This window comes from Trachurus trachurus (assembly GCF_905171665.1).
Source record: "Trachurus trachurus genome assembly, chromosome: 14".
NCBI lineage: Eukaryota > Metazoa > Chordata > Actinopteri > Carangiformes > Carangidae > Trachurus > Trachurus trachurus.
The window spans coordinates 19658555-19680740 of record NC_139903.1 but is presented as its reverse complement, the minus strand read 5'-3'; the positions used below and the strand labels follow the sequence as shown (position 1 = coordinate 19680740).

Below are 22186 nucleotides of genomic sequence, written 5' to 3'. Positions count from 1 at the left end.
CAGGAGGTCCCTTTAGATCCCCTCACTGAATTCCCCTCAATCCCAGAGAAAGCATCCGTGTAGGGTTGGCGAATATCTATTAAACCAAGTCACTGAATTCTTAGAGCTGGTGCAGTGTCAGTTCCCGGGGAACCTCCAACCTGGCAATGTTAAGTGTTTTCTGTTCTGCTCCGCTGGCTCTTAAAAAACAAGCAAACCAAACAGAAACCTGTGTATGCATCTATATTCTTGACATATTTCAGTTCACGTGTTATGTACAGTATAATCTATGCTTAAATAAACCTGGAACAGGTTGACGACTAGTTCGAAGACTCAAAGTCATTGGCAGGAGGTGAACTTTGTGGCTCTGAGTCATACATCTGTAAATAAACCTTGGCTTCCTCGCTCTGCACCTCCTCTTCTCTGGTTAGTGTGACTGGTGGTTAAGTGTAAAATGAGCTGAGGGAGGAAGAGAAGGAGGAGGACGAGGAGGTGATATAGTTTGAAAACAGCAGGGAGGAAAAGGAGGAGTTATTGGAAGGCTTTGCAATCCATCTTGCCATCTTCTCAATCTCATCTTCTGTGTTTAAAAAATCTTTAGCATCAGTCTCAAAGGCTTCATCACCTCCTCCTCCTCCTCCTCTGCTTCAAATAAGCCAGAGCTTATATAAAGAAAGAGGAGGAGGAGGATGTCCTTAAGCCATCCCTTTGTTTCCATCCCTATCTCCTCCTCTTCTGCCCTCTGGGCAGACTTAAGATCAGACGAGCTGGAGCAGGAGGTCCTGGATGGTGTCCAGACCACGGCAGGAGTTCCTCAGGGCTCCATCCGAAGCAAGCTGGGCAGCCAAGAGGAACAGCTTCCTGTCCTCGGTCACAGAGCTCAGAGACAAGGCCTCATGTAGCTCCGACACACTGACAGCATTTGGCTTATCCTGTGGAGAGTGAAAACCTGTCAGTTTGACAAGAAACTACCAAATTAATGAGCAAACATTAACCTATAAACTTTGCCGGTACCTTTTTTTTTTAAGTATATTTTTGGGGCTTTTTTGCCTTTACTTGATAGCACATAGTGAGATAGACAGGAAAGGGGGAGGCAGAGAGAGGGGGAATGACGTGCAGGAAAGGTCTGCCCAACGCGGGATTCGAACCGGGGACGCCTGCGTTGAGGACTGTAGCCTCTACATGGGGCGGCCACCTTAACCACTGCACCACGCACCGCCCCACTTTGCCAGTACCTTTTTCTTAGATTTATGTCAAACAATAGGCCTGTTTCATATAGGCTACCGGTATGAGTTTATACCATACTGTATATAAATATTATACCAAAGCACATACTGTTGTGTAAAAAAAAGTTTCTAAAATTACAAAAATAATCACCGAAAATCATATTTTTGGTACAAGATGCAAGTCGTTAAAGTTAGATATCATATACATGTAGATGCCGCATTAAGGCTTGTCAGGCACGTCAACATGACCACCATCTTGGGCAGGGTCCCGAATAAATTTCAGTAGCCTATATGTAGGCTATGCATGTGGGTGAGTAGGCTATGTGTATGTGTGTGTATGATATAAACAAAAAAAAATTATCAATCTATGTTGTATCATAAATATATATCTGACATCTATAATAAACCAAACAGCTTGAAAATCAATTGAAAATTAACCTCTGCCTGACACAGCCCCTGCCCAAGATGGTGGCCGTGTTGACGCATCGTTCCAATGGACAGCATCATCAGAGGCCGCATCTACGTGTAGATCTATGTTGTTAACCTAGTTTGGTAGCATCACTTAACTTGAGCAGCACTCTGGTGAGGCAGTGTTGATGTTGACATTATGACATAAAATTATGGTTTTGTTGAAAATCTGAATCAACAAACGTGAAACTCCAACCATGCTAGCCACATTAAAACCTGTGGTAACCTATCAGCTAAGTGTACAATATAGAACGTCTCTGGTATACCCAAACATGGCTAACTCGCGGGTTTGTTGTTACCAAGGTTATCTATCAGCTACAGTAGGCTACCTTGGTGCGATAAATGCAAACAGATTACTAGCCTACAACATACGGAAGCTTAACATACAAAGATGTGATAATCATGCACTAAGTGAATTCTGTGATGCTGATGTAACACTATTTGCAGCAATCTGTGTTTTCTAAGGTAATAATAACCTAGTGAGCCTGTTGAGAATTTACAACACAACACTGGTCAAGTAAGATGGCACAGAATATGTAGTAGGCTACAACACATTGCAGGGATCAATACTGCAGAATGTACAGTAGAGCACCCTAATCTGTGGTAAATGTCCCAAAGTATTATGCAAGTCTCTGATTACCACAAGAAACCACAGGAGCATGTGGTGCACTAGCCTATACAGGAACACGACGAGGGGCTGGTAGTGTAGGCCACCATAGATATCGCATGGTTTTTACCACAGGACATGTTTATAAAGGGTGTACAGTAGGCTAAGTGTTCAAAAATATAGGCTACAGAGAATTACCGTTCGAAGAAAATGTAGCTGTTTTGAATTCAAGCTGACTATAGCAGAAAGATAAGACTTGGTCTAGTTTTAAAAGCCTTTAAGAGGTGAGTATTTGATATTAGTTATCCTAGTGGTATCATGTGTTCAGTAGAGTTGTACAAATGTGTCTTGGTATCTTTGGCCATCAAAGACCTTGTTTTGGATAAATGTATCCCAACTGATAAAGATAACTTGGCGTTGTAAGTAAGAATGTAATTATCATTAAGTTGCGTAATACTTCACAGTGTGTCATTGCAAAATAACTACATGTCACATCTTCAAACGGTGGATGTCTTGATTCTGAACGAAACTATGCAAAGACGGCGAAGTTAATGCCGCACTCCTACACAAACCATTCAACCCGGGCTTGAGTCTATAGATGTCCGCCTCGTTTCTTTGCACCACATCTTTTCCAACAACACAGGTTCTGCTGCAAGCATCCTTTGTACTGCTTAAACAGATCGAGAGCTGAGGCAGAGAACAAAGTGGTGGTGGGTGAGAGAGAGTATCGCTATCAAAGAGAACTCTTCCTACTGAAGATGTTACTTCTTTTATTTCATCTGAGTCATTTGCACAGGACAACCAAGGTTCAAGATCTTTTCTTACCACAGATACCACTTAACAGAAACTGGTTTGTATTCATTTCAGAAATATCCAGGTGTGCTAGGTAAGAATTAATACATTCTTCAACATCAAAACATATGGTATTCTTTGAAAAACATGAATCAAGGGAAGGACAGCATTGCAATTAAAAGATAACCTTTGGCAAGGAAGTTTTCACCTGCTGGTTTGTTTCTCAAAGGCATACTGTATACAAAAGGTATTGAGCCAGTTTTCACCAAACTTGGTGTAGGGATGGTACATGGGCCAGCAATGAACCTATAAAATTTTGGGGAAGATCCATATCATTTAATATAAATTTGATTATTTCACTCTGAGGTCTGGTGTATAGTGTTTATAGTTTGTTTTAGTTTTTTTCAGTTTATTGTAGACATATTTCAAATCGAAGTGCTGTCATTTCCTTACAGTTTTGTTTTAGATTTGCTTGGGTCACTTTAGCATGAATCTATTCTTGAGGGGATTAATTTAGTATTATTTCTATTATTGTTATTATACACTTCAACAACTACATTCAGAAAAATACATTTCCCCAATGTTTTCTTCACACTAGTTTGGCTTGGAGCCCAAACTCAGACAACTGGACATGGCTATAACAAATGCTCTGTCCTATCAATCTAAGGCCTAAAAGCCCAGAAAATACTCGGAAAAAAAGAAAGAAAAGAAGATCTGCATTTAGACATAAACATAAGTCTGATGGCTGTAGATGGCCTTTGTACTGTACCTACAGCCATAAGGCTTTTCAATTCTTCTGCAAATGAGCTGCCAGACAAATGAATTTCCCTTTCTTCTTCTTATCCTTACTCTTGTTCTTATTCTCATTTTTATTTGTATTCTTATTTTTTGGTACCTGGTAAAAATAATCAACTGAGAAGTATGAGAACATTATTTCAGAGACTGTATTCGATGTGAAGCATGTCCTCAGTACATGTAGATATCTAAAAGCCGCCGGAAAAATGGTGGTAACCTACGTGATGTAGTCTAGCTTTAACCTAGATGTCTACGTGTCTTTTGAAGGGATCATCATCAATAATCAATCATCATTTTGATGTTATAATTTCAAAGCTGCACCAGGTTAACCTGAAAGACAATCTGGATTGCAAACTTTTCTATACCAATTGGCAATAGGTTTAAAAATGCACAAGTCCCTCTTTTCATCTCTGTAGGAGATGTTCTGTTTGATGTTTAATGATGAAGTTTTCTTGTACATCTTCAAGATGAAAGCAGGGAACTGAGTGTGTGTGTTAATTTCACACCTGTAGAGGTTTAAAGCATATTGATTTGGATGGTTTAACCATGATATGCAGCATATTTACCAAACATTACAGAACATTTTTATCTTGAACTGAAGGCATGCTTTGAGTTTCTTTTTTTTTTATCTCAGTTTGAGGATGAAAGCCGCAGCGCTCTGACAGCGTGTGTGACAAATATTCCCGCTTCCCCCGAAGGGTCATGTATAATTTCACAAGTGCCAGACCGAGGGAGAAAATACGAGCTGAGAAGGAAATATAGAAATGTTTATTTCAGGAGTGCAATGGATCATCTCCGCGGATAAATGTAGAAGGAATGACGTCTACCTGCTCACTCCAATAACTCAGCCCTTTTGTGTTTGTCTCTGCTGCAGAACATTAACCCAATGTAAGCCGGTGCATATTCTCATTTGTCCAGGTCATAGTATTTCAAAGGAGGTTAAATCGAACGCAACTGGACTTAGTTGTTTGTCTAGACAAACAACTAAGTCCAGTTGCGTTCGATTTAACCTCCTTTGAAACCCAATGTAACATTTTTTTCAGTGATAGACCTCAGTATAATTTTAACTGAAGACTTCAGAGTGTGGCAGAGTTTGATGGCTTTAAGGTGAGCATTGGATTTCACTGTGCTCAAATGCATCCTAAAAGAAGTGCTGAAAGGGCCATACCATTTTTTGTTATTCATTAACATTTTTCAGATAAAATGTAGTTATTTTTTATTTAACTTTTATGTGTATATTTAACACACACTATGTATTTTTAAATATAAGGTCTAGAGTTTCAGATGTTTTTTAAATGTATTTTTCTATTGTTCAAGGCAGCCATGAGTTTCCATTGATTTGAGGATGGATTATATTATTTTCACCAAATTGATTGTGGCTTTTTGCATAGTCAGGGAGTTAAAAGAGACCAAGGATTGCAGAGAATGGATGGAAATGTAAAACATAACATCAGAACATCACACTTCTTGTTGGATTATATGAGGTAAAACGGTAGGTATGGACATTTCTGAAGATGTAAACAGGTGGTTTTGTTTACCTGCTTGTTTCCCAGGATGACCACGGGCATCTGGGGCCCCACCCTCAGTAGACGGTGCAGTTCATCTTTGGCCAGTGGAAGGCGGCTCCTGTCAGCGGAGTCCACCACGTACACCAGAATGTGAGTCCTCCTCATGTAGTCGGACCAGTACCGCCGCAGGTCCTCCCCCCCACCAACTGCAGCACAGGAAACACAAACATTATGGAGTCAATCTAATAATATGAACATTTGCACAAATGTCCTCCAATCTACAAAAATGTGGGCAACACTGTATGATAAGTACACACTATTAAGCATTAGTTAAGCATTAATAAACACTGAATTCTTCATTTATATAACGCATGAATACTCATTAGTATCTAGTTTATAAATACAGTTAGTGCTTATCAGTGATGAGTAAAACATTTTCAACTGTGTTTATAAACTACATACTAATGAGTATTCATGGGTTATAAATGATGAATTCAGTATTTAATGCTTAACTAATGCTTAATAGTGTGTACTTATTATGAAGTGTTACCAAAATGTGTTGCATTTTAGATACAGAATGCAGAACATCATAGTGGGGAAGCTTTTTTGTGCGATGTCTATGTTTGTAAATGTGATAAAATATTCTTAAGTCAAGGCTTACTTTTCCAAAATCTTCACAGCTATTTAACAGCCCAAAAGAATTTAAAATATGAATACCCAGTCACATTTTAAAAAATGGTCATTTATTATGTGACTACGTGGGCTTATCATTTTTTAAATCCCAGACAATATACGTGACCCCAAAGTTAACACTGAATCTCAGTGGACAAGTATGAATTGTAGCTTCAAAGCAAAAAGACAAAAAGACAAAAAGACAAATATTTACCTCCCAACACTTAAGGCTGAATTTATTCAATAGCAACAATAATTGGTCAAGTGGCCTTCACTCAGTATTTCAGGGGAGTTTTGCTTTTTCTCCTAAGCACTTGTTTCCTCACAGATGTATAAAGGGCAGGCACATCCATGAATCATGATCATAGGTAAATTTGGTATACATGATTTTTTTCTTTATAATATAAAGGTAAATGTGCATTTGTAGTGCATTTGCAGATCAGGCTAGATTCTTTATTATTACTGTAAAAGTATTCAACCTAACACTCAGTCCACTCACTTATGGATGAACACTCTTCAAAATAAAATAGTGGAAAGGAGAGAGCTAAAATATGGACCTTTGATTTGTGTTTTGTGAGGTCTGCTTTTAATGGAAATGCATCAAAGTACAAAAGCAGCTTTAAAGCCAGATTTTCCAGTCCCCGAATGCTGTGATCCCATATTTTTTGGAGAGAAATCAATATCTTCATTGATCATGAAACAAGTCTCCACTTGTTGTGACACAGAAGCTGTTATCACTGGGGATTTCCATGAGTAAGTGGGGCTTTATGAGAAGGGAGTGGCATGTTATTTAACTATAAAGCCCCCCCCGAGGGTGTCTTTTTATCCTGTGTCATAGTTTGTATCATTTAAGCAGAAAGCAGCAGAAACAGTAACAGGGTGCTCAGAGTCAAATGGGATGTGAAGAAATGTTCTTTTATTGATCTACACTGAGAAACTGAGGCTGCAAGGTCAGCTAGAGAAAAACAACCACAAGGCCCTGACTGATCGCCTGGCTCAAGGGCGGTTAGCAGATGTTTTTCTGTCACTTTCCTTTGTGCTGCAGTGAAAAGAAGAAAAAGAAGAAGAAGAAGTCTTTCACATGAATCAGGGGGATAAAATGAATTATAGATAAACTGTTGGCATTCCTCCTTTAAACAAATTGGTCACAGATTAATTTCAGATGCGCACCGGGCTGAATGGAATCACTGATCTAGTTTGCTACCGAGGGGATGAAACAGGCTGAGACGAAACGGCCGTTATTTATCTCCCCTTGCCCTGCTGAGGAAATTGGTTGGATTCATTTGTGTCCATCCATTTGCGTCTAGACATGAGAACCTGGTGAAGCTCTGAGCGAAAAATAACTGCAAAGCTACTTTTTCTTCTTTTTAAGATACTATTTCTTATGTTCTTTGACTTCTTTTAACTTTTTTTTTCTCAGTATTATTCATTATTTTCAAAGGAACTGCTTTGGCATTGGGGTGTTTTTGATTTATTTTCTCTTGTCCTGCATTCTCAGAACATTTTCTTTTACTTTTTTTTCTATTTTTTTTTTTTTTTTTATCTCTAATGCTCAGGGGCATTACTCTTAGATTTCTGGATTAACATTGAGGATATGTTTAATTCACTGCCTTAAATGCAGAACATGTTTTGTTTTGGCCTTTTTGGAATTCAAAGAATAACCGTGTATGATTCATTGACTTGTTTGGTCACATGTGAATGTACAGTAGTGCAGCCTCCGTGTTTTCTACACAGAGGAGTCAGAGCTCAGAGCAGGTGGGTGTTTACAGGGATCGTTATCTATCCAGCTCTGTGGACCGAGGCTCTAAAACAGCTTCATGTGGTCCAGTTGGACATCCATGGGATAGTTTGTTGAAATATTCACTCCCCTTGCTTCAGAGGAGGGAAACTTTCACACTTCCCATGATCCCTGCTGTTCTGTGAAGAACTGACCTGCAGCTACGCACCAGCAGGTATGACTTCAGGTCCTCGCCGCCTCCGAACTCAGCAGCGAGAATTCATTAGTGCTGGACTTAAACGAGAATGTTGCTAGGAAACTGAGCAGCGATATACCTACAGCTGATCTGATGTGACAGCAGTAAATATTCTTTCACGTGAAGACGAGATGCGGAGGACGGACTCCGGCGCTCTGCACGACCCTGGTCCTGCTGCGCCACGAGCCACATTATTAGAAACGCACACCCACATTTGGACGCACAACAGACACTGAGTCACAGGGGTGTGAATGGCGTGTGTGGTTGCGTATGTCACACTAAAGTTGTCCTCACTGATGATGGAGGTTTCAGTTTCTCTTTCCCTGCAGGGTTGTGGCTGCAGCCCCACGCACCTACCTATCACACAGCTGCTGTTTACACCAGGTTTACAGCCAAAGCACTATACTAAATTTAACTTTGACCCCATGACACGGATCCAGTGATGTGTTATATGTTGTGTTGAGGTTCTGTGTGTTTCCTCCTGCGGCACTCCCTGCATTACGCTGCACTTTGGCACTCCCTGCATTACGCTGCACTTTGACCTTATTTCTTATCAATTTGCATCTTCAAAATGTCTTGTTACTTTCTGATACCAAGTCCGCCCTGAAGAAGTTGTACTGCTCAGAGAATGTTTTATAGTAGCCTAAGGGCCTGACCAATTAATCAGCCATCTGATTGAATCAACTGATCTCAGATAGATCAGAATCATTGTGTGTTGGCCAATAAGTACCAATGTGAACACTTTTTGTGCCTTCAAACTTTTCAGGTGAACTTCAAACTGTCTGGGTTTCTTTCCGTGTCCGTGTCCTTACTTTGGTTGATCCCCTTGAGAAAAATACTGTTCGTGTTTTGATTACTCTGTTTGTGGTTCTCTTATTTATATACTGTAGGTTTTCTCCACACAACACTGCAGGACTTACAGTGGCTAGTAGAAAGAAAGCGTGTAATTATTCATTACAGGTTTTGGCCCTTTTTCTAGTTAATTTTATTTTTCTTATGGATATTTTCCAAGAGTTTACAGCAGTGCTGCACTGAGCCCACTTTGAATAATAAAATTATAAGCAGTCAAATGTTGTGCTTCCATAGCCTACGTATTTTATTTGAACCATATTTGAAGGATGATTGCAGAAAATGTATGTTGTTTACGTAACAGATTAATCAGTTTGTTGCTCCCTAATATTGGTTTTTGGCCATATCAATCTGTTGCTAACAATTATCCCTTGTCTTATCTTGTAGGTGACATGGAGAGGATGGAGGTGTACAGACAGATAGATGGATGAGCAAAGATAACATGGCTGCATAAGGAAAAACAGGAAAGAACTGATAGGGGGACTATAGAACAGCTGTGTCAGAGTGCAGGTAAACAGGAGACAGGTTAGCAGGTGGGTCCGGCAGTCAGGTGACTGGGACAAGGAGGCAGGTCTGAGGACGTGTGGAGTGCAGATGGAGAGTTGGCAGGAGGGCAGAGGCCAGAACAACCAGACAGGACAGGAGCAATGACAGTAGGGACGGCAAATTGTGACCACATCCACATGCCACGCACGCTTCCCCGAAGTAAATCTCAGTAACCCACATACGATTTGCAAATCTGCGGCTTCATGTCAAATTACACATGTTTTTACAGATTTCTTTCTGCCGCATTTCACAGACTATACAGTCCCACAAGGACAACGGAACTTCTGGACAGCATGTACACATCAGGGGGAGCAGGTAAGTGTGTGAAGCTGCGTGGGAGATGGTGCAGGGATGGATGGATGTCAAAGCCTCCCTCCTGCCTGCTGTGCAGCGCGCAGGCTGCTGGTGGAGGTGTGAATCCGACAGCATGCGAAACAGATGCCACTGTGACTCCAGAGCCATACAACATGAACAATGTGTATGAGTTTAAACTACACAGATTTTCATTGTGAAATCTATATGACAGTGTATTTATAGGTACCTTGAAATGTGCCCATTTTTACATTTCAAATTCATAGCACCAAAGCTGTGATCAAATTAATAGTTTCACTGTTTGATTGGCATGACGAGGTTGATGTTCTTTAATATTATGAGTGTTAACTGCTATTCTTTTACAAAAAGAAAAAGGAGTTTGAATATTGCAGAAAAGGAGTTAAAACACATTAAAATCATATTCTGAAAAATATTGTTTGTAGCCAACACATACTCTCCAATCACAGTTAATGAATTCATGTTTTCATACATGCAGTCTGTTGTATAATCAGCAGCTAATTTACATCTTTCCTCACAAGTTTTTTGAGCTGTCGGTTTCAAGGGGATCCTTCCTACTACGATTCACAGCTACATAAAAACATGGTCAGAATAAGTTGAAACCGAACTGCTCCTTATAGTAAACCTGAACACTGATCATTAAGTATTCGGATGTACTCTGAAGGCTGGCGGCTGATTGAGTTCCTCAAACCAAGAGGAAATGTAGTTCATACTATTGACACAAGCATGTTTACCAGAGAGGAAAGCTGAGAGCCACACGCACAGTTTGGACATAAAAATTTAGAAACTTCCTGATCCAGAGTTGCACTCCCCTTTAGCACAAACCCAGAAGCCTAAAAGGCACTTCTCTAACAGATCTGATCTGTGTCTTTTCTTTTCATCTGGGGGTTTAAAGCCTTTTTAGCTGGATTATTCCCAGCGGAGAGAAACTCGTCAGTCTGTGAACTGTACGGCCTCTGATGTGTGTAAAGTGCCGCACTGAGCTGTCAACACGCCTGTGCATCAACGTCACAGAGACAAAGACTCCAACCATCTCTGTGTTCAGATCATGAATGAATCAGCCGCTGAACGAGGCACAGTGCACCTACTGCATCTACAGAAGCTCGTTCTGAGGCCCTGCTGCAGTTAAACGACTCACACTCAAGAACGGCTGAATGAAAAGTAATTCATGTGTGTTTTCAATGCAGTGCTGTGACTTTCAGTGGAATGCTAATCTAAAGTATTTGTGCCAATCTAAGTGGACCTATCTGCCTCTCCTCGCTGGGCATGCATGGCTCAATTTGTTTGACTCTTTAGTCACACTCACAGTTTCTATGATTCTCTGTAACAGTGTTCAATTCCTTCTTAGCTACCTTGAAACTGCTGGAGGTTTCACTCAGTCACTGAACAAATAAGGACAATATAGCGAGTGGCTCTGTGCTGGCAGTGATGGATGCAGCAGCTTTCAGGGAAGAAATGGAGGGGGGGGGGGCATGCTCTGAACAACAACCAGAGCTGGAGACAGACTTGTAACTCACGTCCACAGATTTGTAGCCAATGCTGGTGCAGTGTATATAGCCTATACTTGCACACTCACTTGTAATATCATTTTATATACCCCTCCATTTTATTTAAAACACTTGGTGGAAGTGTACCATAACATAGGCTAACTGTGTAGGCTACAAGAGGATAACGGTTAGTAACATTAATGTTAATGTTATAATAAAGGTTATAACTGTTGGTAGCCTAGTTGTTGTTGTTGGTTTTGTTTATATGTGCAAAATTGCTGGTGAATTTTGTGGGTGATTGTGCTTTGGTCATTTGACTTAAACTAGTCAGTTGTTGTCATGGCAATAGTACAATCTTCCTGTCTGGGCCAACAGCATTACATAGGATCAATGGAATGTAATGTATGTAGTGTAAAGTGTCAATATAAATACAAATAACATAGTAGCCTAATTAGCACAGAATGTGAGATTTAGTTGTAAGAGTCTAAGAAAAAAATTATTTGTAAAATGTGTTAATACATTTTGATTAATAAATCATTTCTTATACTTTTTCTTCCACAATAAAACCTATCCTTATTTTTCAAAATAAAATGTTCAATCTGAGCCTTGAGTGATTCATGGGTACAACACTAGGCAAGGCAAGGCAAGGCAATTTTATTTGTATAGCCCGTTTTTACAAAAAATGTCTCAAAGGGCTTTACATGGCATAACAACATCTAGCAGTCTGGTTCAGGGTGGTAATAATAGTCCATGACTTTTCATAGAACTACAAACAGTTAAAACTTTTCAGGATGTAAAAATCCTGGAGCGCTCTCCCCCTGTGGTTAAACCTTGTTATCTAACACTCACCCTGGACATGCTTCGCTTTCAATCTCAAAAATGCCGTTTGTACGATCGTGATCAGATGGTTTTTGGTTGTTTGCTTCACATTTGCAGCTGTGTGCTGTAGAGGTCACCAGTTAGAGAATGTAAACAATCAAGTTATTTGTTCCTTGAGTTTGTCCTTCAGGCTTTGCTACTCCCTGTGTACAGATTTACCAGGGTACATATGTTGCCTGTGGGGAAGCTCTGGAGCTGATTTCATGCCAATGTTTTTTTTTCTTTTCTTTTTTTTTTTGCCAGTGTCCTACAATTCACTAGAAAACTGTGTGGTTTGCATACACAAAACTTCATAAACAAACTAATGCATTTGTTTTGCAGATAGAAAATACTTCTATAAGGACATACACAACATATAATATTTCTAACAAATCAAACAAAAAATTATCATGTGATCTCCTAATTTGCAACAGGTGGCATCAGTAGTATCAAAAATGCAATTAGGTAATAACCACTAGAGTCCAGTTCTAAAACTGTATTCTATGTTAAAATTTGTCCTTGCCCAAAAAAATGTTTTTGTTTTTATACCTAACTCCCACCTGATGTGCTTGGCTGTGCTAGTGATGCTAATGGGAGCATAGCAAACATCCCACCACTTTTGGATTAGCCAGGAGTTAGGAGTGGAGTCAGGCACTGCCAAGGTGGTGACAGTGAAGCAGCTCACTCTGAGAAACCTGGACTCGACTAATAGCCTTTATTGTAGCCACAAATTGTACAAAAGATTGTGACCCACTTTGTTATAGGACGTGAACAGTACTGAGAAAAAAAACATACAAAATGCTTAGCCTATACTAAACAGTAAGCTTAATGAAGAATAAAGAGTGATGTGTTCTCTTTGGAACATGTAATGAACCATGAACCACTAAGTCACAATGAAATCACTGATTTAAAATGATTTATATTTATAGGCTAAATAGACAAAGGACTAATATATATTACAGCATATCCTGTGAACCATTAAATTACATGAAAACCATTGAAAATCTTTTTATTAGTGAATTACACTATTATTCCTATAAACCACTAACTTGGAACAATGCAAACAAGCTATGATGCTAGATGCAGTCCAATGTGAGTGAGTCATAATGCTAATATTAGCATGCTAACTAAGATCTTCCTTCATTTGTCCTAGGGCTCGGGAAATTTCCATCTACATTAGGCATGAATATATTGATTTCATTGACTCAGATTAATTTCCCACAATCTGCTCTTCCCTTTAAAACTCTTCTTCTGAATCGTGTTTTCTCAACATTTTTCTGTCTGGGGGGCACTGTGGTGTGGTGCATTACCATGCCTGTTTAATGAAACAAATGGCCAACTGTACTGAACAGAGAGGTAAGGAAGCTCTTTCCATTTCCGTATTGCTTGCTGCTGAAATGAAACACAAGGCTCCACACAGTACCTGCACTGTTTGATATGAGAGGGATAAAAAGGAGTCTTACTCTCCAGGAAGTCCAGTTGACAGGCGGGGGCGTTCAGGCTCATGAAGTTGAAGCCACGGGTGGGTCGGCAGCGGCCCCTCTTGGCTGCTGGCTCCCCGGGGGTCAGACCCTGCAGCATGCTGCTCTTCCCAGCCCCGTCCAGACCGAGGACCAGGACCTGGCGCTTCCCTCGCTCCTCTTCCTCCTGCAGGTAGAGCGCAGCACAGAGGCATTCAGAAATGCAGACGTAAAGCAAAAATTAAACATACATAATATAATTCATTCAACACTGAACAAGGTTATTTGTTCAGTTTTAGGAAGAGTGGGCATATGGAGGTTTGCCTTACAGGTTTACAAATAAAGGATGTTTAACAGTGTAAATGCTAGTTCATATTATTGCATATTGAACATCTTTGTGGTCTGGACCTTTTGTCAGTAAAATAAACATTTTCAAATCGAGACATAACTTCAAGCCACTCAGACACTATGATAGGGAACCAGCCCACGACAGCCCTATAAATACGAATGTCCGTGACTGACTGACCAAGTGATTAAGCTACACCACTGTGCAGCTGGGCGAATTCTGGCGCTTGTCCACTGGCCATTGCTCTTTTGTGATGAATTGGCAAAAACACTTTCTGTTCTGAGGTGTTTACAGCTTGTAGTTTTGGCAACTTGACACATTTGTTGCTAGATTGAGAGAAATAAAATGCACATAGAAACAATGATGTCAGCTGTTTATGCACCAGGTCAAGCCAGATACATGGATTTTTACTTTGTTTATGGTTTGTTTAAGTATTTTTTGAGGCTTTTCACCTTTAATTGACAGGACAGTAGAGATAGACAGGAAAGGGGGAGGCAGAGAGAGGGGGAATGATGCAGCAAAGGGCCAATGGGGGTATCGAACTGGGGATTGTTTTTACTTCTATACATCAAACAGTAAAATAATGAATCATTTAATATCCCTAGCTTTATAATTAGTGGCTTTAAAGGATCAGATTATCTGTATGTCTCAAGCAAACTTCATGAAACTGCTGGGACGTTGACCCTGGGTGTACAAAAGACACTTCATAATGTTCAGGAAAATGAGTCAGCATGTGTAAACCTCCAGAGGTAGATAGAGCTATCCTGATATCTCACTTTAGTGAAACACATCAGCAAGCAGCATCGTAATGACTCTGCTCTTTATTAGCTTTAAGTCAGATCTGAGTGAACCTGCAGGGACCTGGAGAGAGCGGCTGTCGTTCACTCAGCCGCCTCAGTCTGAGGAAAGACTGACAGTCGGTAAAGGTTAGCAGCCAGATTCAAAATCATCAGTGCTTTCTCTCTGCCCACCAGGCGCCAGAAAGCCTTGGTCCCTCTGAGATCCTTGGCACGTCAGTCATCTTCCTTTTTAAAAGTCACACAAGGTTAGTCTTTATTCATGCTGTGTGCAGAAGTGCAGTGTTAATTAGCAATTCATATTAGCCCTTTTAGAGCCGAGATGCATCGGTTTTTAGCTTCTTTATTATAGAAAATATCACACTTGACTTCACTTTGGTGATGGATGATCGTGCCTTGAAGATTACTTTATTTCATTTTCATAATTAGCAGCTCTAATTTGATCCCTCGACAGATAAAACTACAGCACAGAGTTGGAGAGAGGTCAGAGGATGAAGTTCAGATAATTAGGTGATGAATTTAATTTTCTCTGACTTGTTTCTCTCAGCAAGCACTGGCTGCTGTTGCTGGGTAAATGCATGCAGGGGTAAATAAACACAGTTGCTTTGACGCTCTGTGTTTTTCAGGCTCTTCACTGGGAGACAAAACCTCAAACCCCGGGAGTGTTGAAGCCTCGTCGTAGCTGCTGAGGCTGCAGAGCTCATGCTCCCGCCTCTTGAAGCTTTAAGAGCATGGATTTTTTTGTGCAAAGTGATCAATTCTTGAAGATAGTGGCTGCTCTCTGCCCCTGTCGTCTGATTGGAGCTTACATGATCTCAGGATTGCACAGGAGAAGTTAATCAACACCCGAAAACCTTCCACACTGATCATTCCTTTTGATTAAGAAATGGATTTGACATTTTTTCAAATCAATTATCTTGTGCTACAGTTTGTTGGTGCATATCTTCACAGACTTTTTCCTTTAGGTTTCAAACTCACTACTGCCAGTTAAGACCTTTTCTCAGAAACACACCAATACTGTATTGATTTCTATTACTTACTGGCTCCGCAGGGAGGAAAAGAAAAGAAGCAGAGCTCAGCTGCATGATCTGCACTGCTGGATTTGACAGGTAGGGATTTAACGTCTTGCTCAAGGACACTCCAGCGGAGCAGACGCCTGGCAACACAAGGGCTTTATCACATAGAAGCACTATAGCCCACTCGCCTGCAGCAATTTACAGGGGAGAGGGAGAAGATGAGGAAACGATGATCCTCTGACTCTGTCACATACCATCAGTCCCTCCAGCTCCAGTTCTGCTGTGATTAAAAGCTGTGACTTCTTGCTTTCTACCACATCTTTCTTCTTCATTTGCTGAAATCATGGTCCTTTAACTACAGATAGGAAGCATCAACTTGTTGCTTTGAATGATAATCAAGTGTGGATCACCTCCAACTTTAAATTACTGTGAATATGGTTCACTAATTAAAGAGGAACTATGCAGGATTTTTTTTACCTTACTACATTTTAACCTTAAACCCCTTGTACAGAGCTTTTTTAACTGGAAACGCAAAAGTCTCTGGTTTCTGCTGATGTGTCTCTGTTACCTACAACAGCAAATGAGCCCATAGCGTCTTGAAAGATCAGTGCTGCCGCCCCGGTGTCCCAGCTCTCATCTCGGCGGCACCACAGCACAAACGCACCCCGTAATCTCTTGTGTATGACAGATAAGACTGCACAAATATACACACTGTAACATCATATATGATATATACGTAACATAATCTGATTGCCCCCCCCCCCCCCCCCCCCTCATTTCTCATTTGTGATTCTTAATTTGAATTGCAAGTTTTGAATCACAAGTGAGCTGCTTTACTGTCGCCATCTTGGCAATGTCTGACCCTGCCCTGTAACACCTAGGCTCATCTGGGTGAAGGGAGGGGCATGTGTGAAGCTGAGACTTTCGCGAAGGTTGCTATGGTAACCGTGGAGAGTATACACTCCTGTTAGCATCATTAGTTTAGCTGGGTGTCTGGCCTGAAGGCTAACCAAAGGCCAATTCAGTCGCTGAATAATTAGCTAGTTAACAAGCTGAAGTGTCTTCCGGCTAATCCAAAAATGGAGCAAAAATGTCAGCGACTGTCAGTTTATGACAAGCACATGCTCACCTACACATCAAACAAAGAGGCCATACCCCTATAAACCTCACATCTTTCTGATGTGTGTGTGTCCTTAGTGTAATTTTGTGTGGGTCATCTGAAACAATCATCATCCCCCTCAATGACCACTCGACTGAGCACTGGAACAAAACACTACACAAACTTTTTTTTTTTTGACCACAAAAAAGAGTGTTGGTGACATTTTATATCCAAGAGGTCAAAGATCAGTGTCCCTGTGACATTTCAATGTTCTGCACAAACACTTCTGCTCATTATACAAACATGTAACTCAAAGGGGAGATTGTCTGACAATTGCTGTTTAACTTCACATTGAATGTGTGATTTTTGTTTATCTGTTGTTATCATTATTGATTAATGATTGATTATATAAGTACCTTATGTATGAGCATTTGCTGCGTCTTAATAATGCCATATTTGTTTTTAAAGGTCCGTAAGCCCTCAGGGTTTGGACCCACTGTCCATCCTTGCAGAATTTGGTTTCTCTGAATGTTTTACCTCAAATCTTCTCTTTTTTTTGGCTCTCTGAGAAAACTCTCAGCCAATCAGAGGAGACACTCAGCGCCTCTGATAGGCTGACACTGACCTGTTGTTACTAGAGTTCCAGAGCGAAGCCTGAGAGAGGAGAAAACTACACACTTTATGGCTCTTAAAATCACGATTTATATCTTCTTATGGAAAAAACGTCAAACTAAAACACAGGTTGGTGTGAAATGAGACCTTTAAGCTTCAGGTGCAGGTTTTCCCTTGTGTCTGTGTTTGCAGAAATAATGATTAGACCAACTATCTAAACGGACCCAGAAACTGCGGTACATTAATTCACCCACAGACTAAATCTTCCTCTGCTGTGATTGTTTGTCGCCGTGTAAATGAGCATGTGCAGCCCTCCCGCCCACTGAAACCCCCTGAGGTCAAAAGCACGCTGTTAGTCAACTCCCTTGCTCTTTTCCCCATGCCGGAGACACGATTACAATGCGTCCTGGTACTTACAATGCATCTTGGTACACTTTGGCTCCAGGGATGAAAACATTTAAGTCCCCCTCTGCAGCAAGCTGCTGCCAGACACTGACAACATTATCCTCCGAAGACGGACTGAGCCAGATAAAGCAAGCTAAGCCTATTACAGGCTGCTGCTGATTGAATCCAGGAAACAAGATTAGAGACATGCAAATAGATTTTATTAAGAGATTCAGTTTGCAGCTGTAGTGCTTCATTCAAGAACCATTCATCAAGTCACCCAGCTGCTTCACTTCCGTCTGTCTCTGCTGGAATCTGACTGAACAAACCGTACGCTGCCTCAGTCACACCACGTCAAACACAAACACATCCTTTTAATCAATTTTAGGTTTTAGAAACATCACCGCCCACATCATTCTGCTTCTATTTAACAGCAGCAATTAGAGCAGTTAATTTCCATATTAGTCTCTCTGGTTTGAGTCTGGTCCCCATTTTAATCACACTCAGGGATCTGATTTTTTCACATGGCTTCTTCTGTCTGTCGATGCAGCAGCTAAACGCTTTACCTTGACAGCTGAGGATGAACATGGTTTGATTCCCAGCTGCCTGAATCACTCTGCTGGATCCAGCTTCTTCGTGTAATCACTGGAAAACCTGAGCTTCAGCAGCACAGTTTATGATCTGCATAACTGACAGTGTTGATCATTGTTACATTATTTATCATCACATTTGTTTGCTTTACAGACCAACTGCCGATCGATCTCCACTCGCTATTTAGAGTTTCTTCTGAGCCTTGTGGGCATATGGAATTAAACCGCTGCTCAGCCACTGTGAAGCAATCCCAGTACTTAAGTATATTTATGTGTATCTGTACTTAATTCAATTCAATTGTGTTTTATGGACATGTCTGTGGACTTTGTTGGACATCCTACGAGGTTTTCAGCGACCGGCCGTGTGGTCAGGGTGCACACCTCATGGTCATGACCTAATCATGACTTAAGCATTTTTAAAAGGAAGTTTTCAATTAAAATTTGACTGACCAACTTTTGTAGTGGAGTAATGACCAGGACTGTCTAGACCAGTGGTGGATACAAAGGTGTTGTACTGTAAGGGTCTACATTTGGTAACAGATCTACCCCACAAAAAGGTCCCTGGCTGGGCGGGGCAGTACTTTCCAGAGGTTCAGGAAAAGCTAATGTTTTCCGATTGCATTTGCAGCATGTTTAAAAAGCTGCAGCTGTTTTGTTTTGATTCAAGACTGTTTTTCATCATGGTTGGAGATGGAGTCTCAGAAGAAAATATATGACAGATGGATGGACATTGAGTCCCAGGCCTCCCTAAGCATTTACATGGAAGCAGAGATCCAGGTGGAATTCAAATCAGCGAGCCGCAATTAAAGTTGTGCACCAAAATAAGGTTGGGTGCGCACAGTGTCTTCCACACTATGACAAATAAATAAAAAATAAATATGACACACTGTAAAGCTTTTGTCTTCTTCTTACGACCACCGACTGGATAGGACTGGAGGTTGTTGTGCATTGCTTTTCCATTATGTTGTCGGCCTGATTTGCATAATCTTCCTGTAACTTTAGGTCATGAGGAAGCAAAGACAACGACGGGCCACAGGAACCTTTAAGTTCATGAAGAACGCATCTTAAGATACAGATAATGATGGAGCAGTCAGAGCATCAGCATCATTATTATCACCAACCTCTGTATCGTCATCATCTTCACCATGGTGACACCACCAAAACCATCAGCTTCATCATCAGTTCCTTGCCCACTCTCTATTATTATGATTTTCTTTGTCTCAAATGTTGTTGAGATATATTGTCATCATTATCTTCATCATGAGTCACTAATACAGTACCATCATCATCATCATCATCATCATCATCATCATCATCATCATCATCATCATTATCATCATCATCATCGTCAGACAAAGGAATTCCCCTTGGGTGATAAATAAAGTAATTCTCATGTTATCGTCTTTGTCCCCTCCATACTAAGTGCATCATTATCATCATCATCATCATCACCATGTCCATTGTCATTTATGAAGCTTCTTCATCACCATAACTGCTATTACCTATTTATTATTATACTGAGTCTTGTTACCTTCAACATCACCATTAAATGGCCAAAGCCATCATCATCATCATCACCATCATAATCACATCCTCTGCATGTCAGTTATTCATCATCATCAGCACCATCCTCCTCATCCTCATCCTCTCCATTCACAACCTCTTATTCAGAATGATGATCAGCTTCAGCATCATCAAAAATCATCTTCATCACCACCTCTCATTCATTTACCAACCATCCTCTTCATCACCTTCATCACCTCAGTTACAATCATCTAAATTCTGCAGCCAGTCACTCAGATGTAATGACAGCCTCTCAACGTCCTTCCTGTCTAAGTTAAACACCTGAGTGTAGATAATAAGATCTAAAAGGGGGGGGGGGGGTCAATTAGAAACATGCTGTCCCACCTCCTTGATCGTGCAGTATTCCGCCTGTGGTGACCATATTCGCCTCTTGTAGAAGTAGTTCAAGGCGATGAAGAGAGCAGAGCCCAGGGCTGCCACGGCGGCGGTCAGGGCAATGGAGATGTGCCGGAGGAGAACCATATGTGGAGCGCACCGACAGGCGACTGGAGCCGGAGCCGGAGCCGGGTGCCGGAGCCGGGGGGACCTGAGGGCGGAGGTGGAGGTGGAGGGGGGTGGGTCACTGCTCTCCTGGATGCCGACAGTGTTGAGACTGAGTGCCGCTTCCCTCTCCTCGCTGTAACAAGCCGGACGCCGCTCTACATGTGACCGAGCGCTTTCTGCTTGTTTTTGTTTCGAGACGCGCAAGAGGGGGGAAATGATGAGGCGTTTAAGTGCTGCACGTAAACTCCACAACTCTTGTGCAAATGCGACTCGCGGTGCTTTCAGGTGCACCTTTGACCAGCAGGACTGCAACTGTTAATCACCAGAAAGTAAATCAGCAACTACTTGGATAGGCTACTCAATTAATATTTTGAGCAAACAAATACAACATCTGCAGCTTTCAGTCTCTCAGATAAGAATATTTTTTTATGTAGGCCTATCTTTGTGATGGGACTGCTGGTCAAATGATACAAATTATCAGATCACCTGGGCTGAGTTTCATTGAGCGTCTTTGCGTATTTTTTAAATCAATCAAGTATTAAATCTGCTCATTTTACTCAACTGTAGCGAACAAGTGTAAATCTTCATTAAAAAAAACAGGCCTGGATTTACCCACGGCAAAACTGACCAATACTACCCTGAAACACCCCAATTCTTTTCTATACTGTGTTGCCTGAGACTGTCATCCTTTCCTAAAATTGAATGATAAGGGCAAAGGGGAAAGTCACATGACATTGTTATAGAGCTATAACCTGTAGGTCAATGTCAATTTAATTTAACCTTGACCATTATCTCTGATATTAAATATGTAGTAACTGATTGTTTCCACTCAGGGGCAGCAAAAACTAGATATGAACACTGAAATGTCATTTTAAATTGATAGTGAGTCATTCACCTGGTGAATCTCAGTCCATCATTGATCCTATTGTCATACTGGACTTGATAACTGGAGAATTAACCTATGGAAATGTCCTGTTGTTGGATTTGTCATGGAAAGTGGAAGACAGTGATGAAAATGTGGTAGGCTAATATTTTGTTGGAGAGACTCAGTGTCAGCAGCCTCTTATATGCATGGGAACTTTTAATAAACACAGATCCAAACATAATATATCGCAGTCCTAAAAATGTAATTATAGAATATCATCATCATTAGATATGCAGAGATGTAGCTCCAGCTTTCCCACTTCCAGACCGCACTTGAAGGCAGCAGGAACACCCCGCCCATCGCCGGTGTACCGACGGGAGCACGGACGTCAGAGGCCAGAAGTGAATTGTTGTGAATCCGAGCAGACAAGGGACAAGGGAGGAGGATCTCAGACAGAATATTATAGCTGCTGCGCAGCAATGGGTCGGGTCCGGGCTAATTTTGGCAAATTCTGAGCAACAAACAGGAGAACAGGAAGACAGGACGGTTGACCTTATAATGTTCAATTTGCATCAGTTGAGGATTGAACCCGCAACCTTTGGAACCAAAGACCTTTGTCTATCACACTGAGCTAATTGACAAGTGGCAGTTCAACAGTGGCTTCACAAATTGAGTAAGCCATTCACTGTCGTGTTTGAAACCACAGTAAAAAGAAAAATCAGTTTTTGAGGTAAAATAATGATATGTATTAGTCAAACATCTACTATGTTAGGAGCCTTCGCACATGGTCCAGTCCAAGCTATTTGGATTTTTAAATTTAGAGGCTTGCTGTGATGGCACCATTAGGACAATTGTCACAG

The 22186-nt window shown here is 41.0% G+C and overlaps 1 protein-coding gene across 1 annotated transcript; it reads right to left on the bottom strand.

Annotated features, from left to right (window-relative positions):
• Positions 1-638: 638 nt before the first annotated feature.
• arl10 (ADP-ribosylation factor-like 10) lies at positions 639-20440 on the bottom strand (the record flags this gene model as incomplete). Its single annotated transcript, XM_083986357.1, has 4 exons — positions 639-911; positions 5406-5581; positions 13554-13737; positions 20303-20440. 4 exons carry the CDS (start codon positions 20438-20440, stop codon positions 738-740), a joined length of 672 nt encoding a protein of 223 aa, XP_083842483.1. The 3' UTR covers positions 639-737.
• Between the last annotated feature and the right edge of the window lie 1746 nt (positions 20441-22186).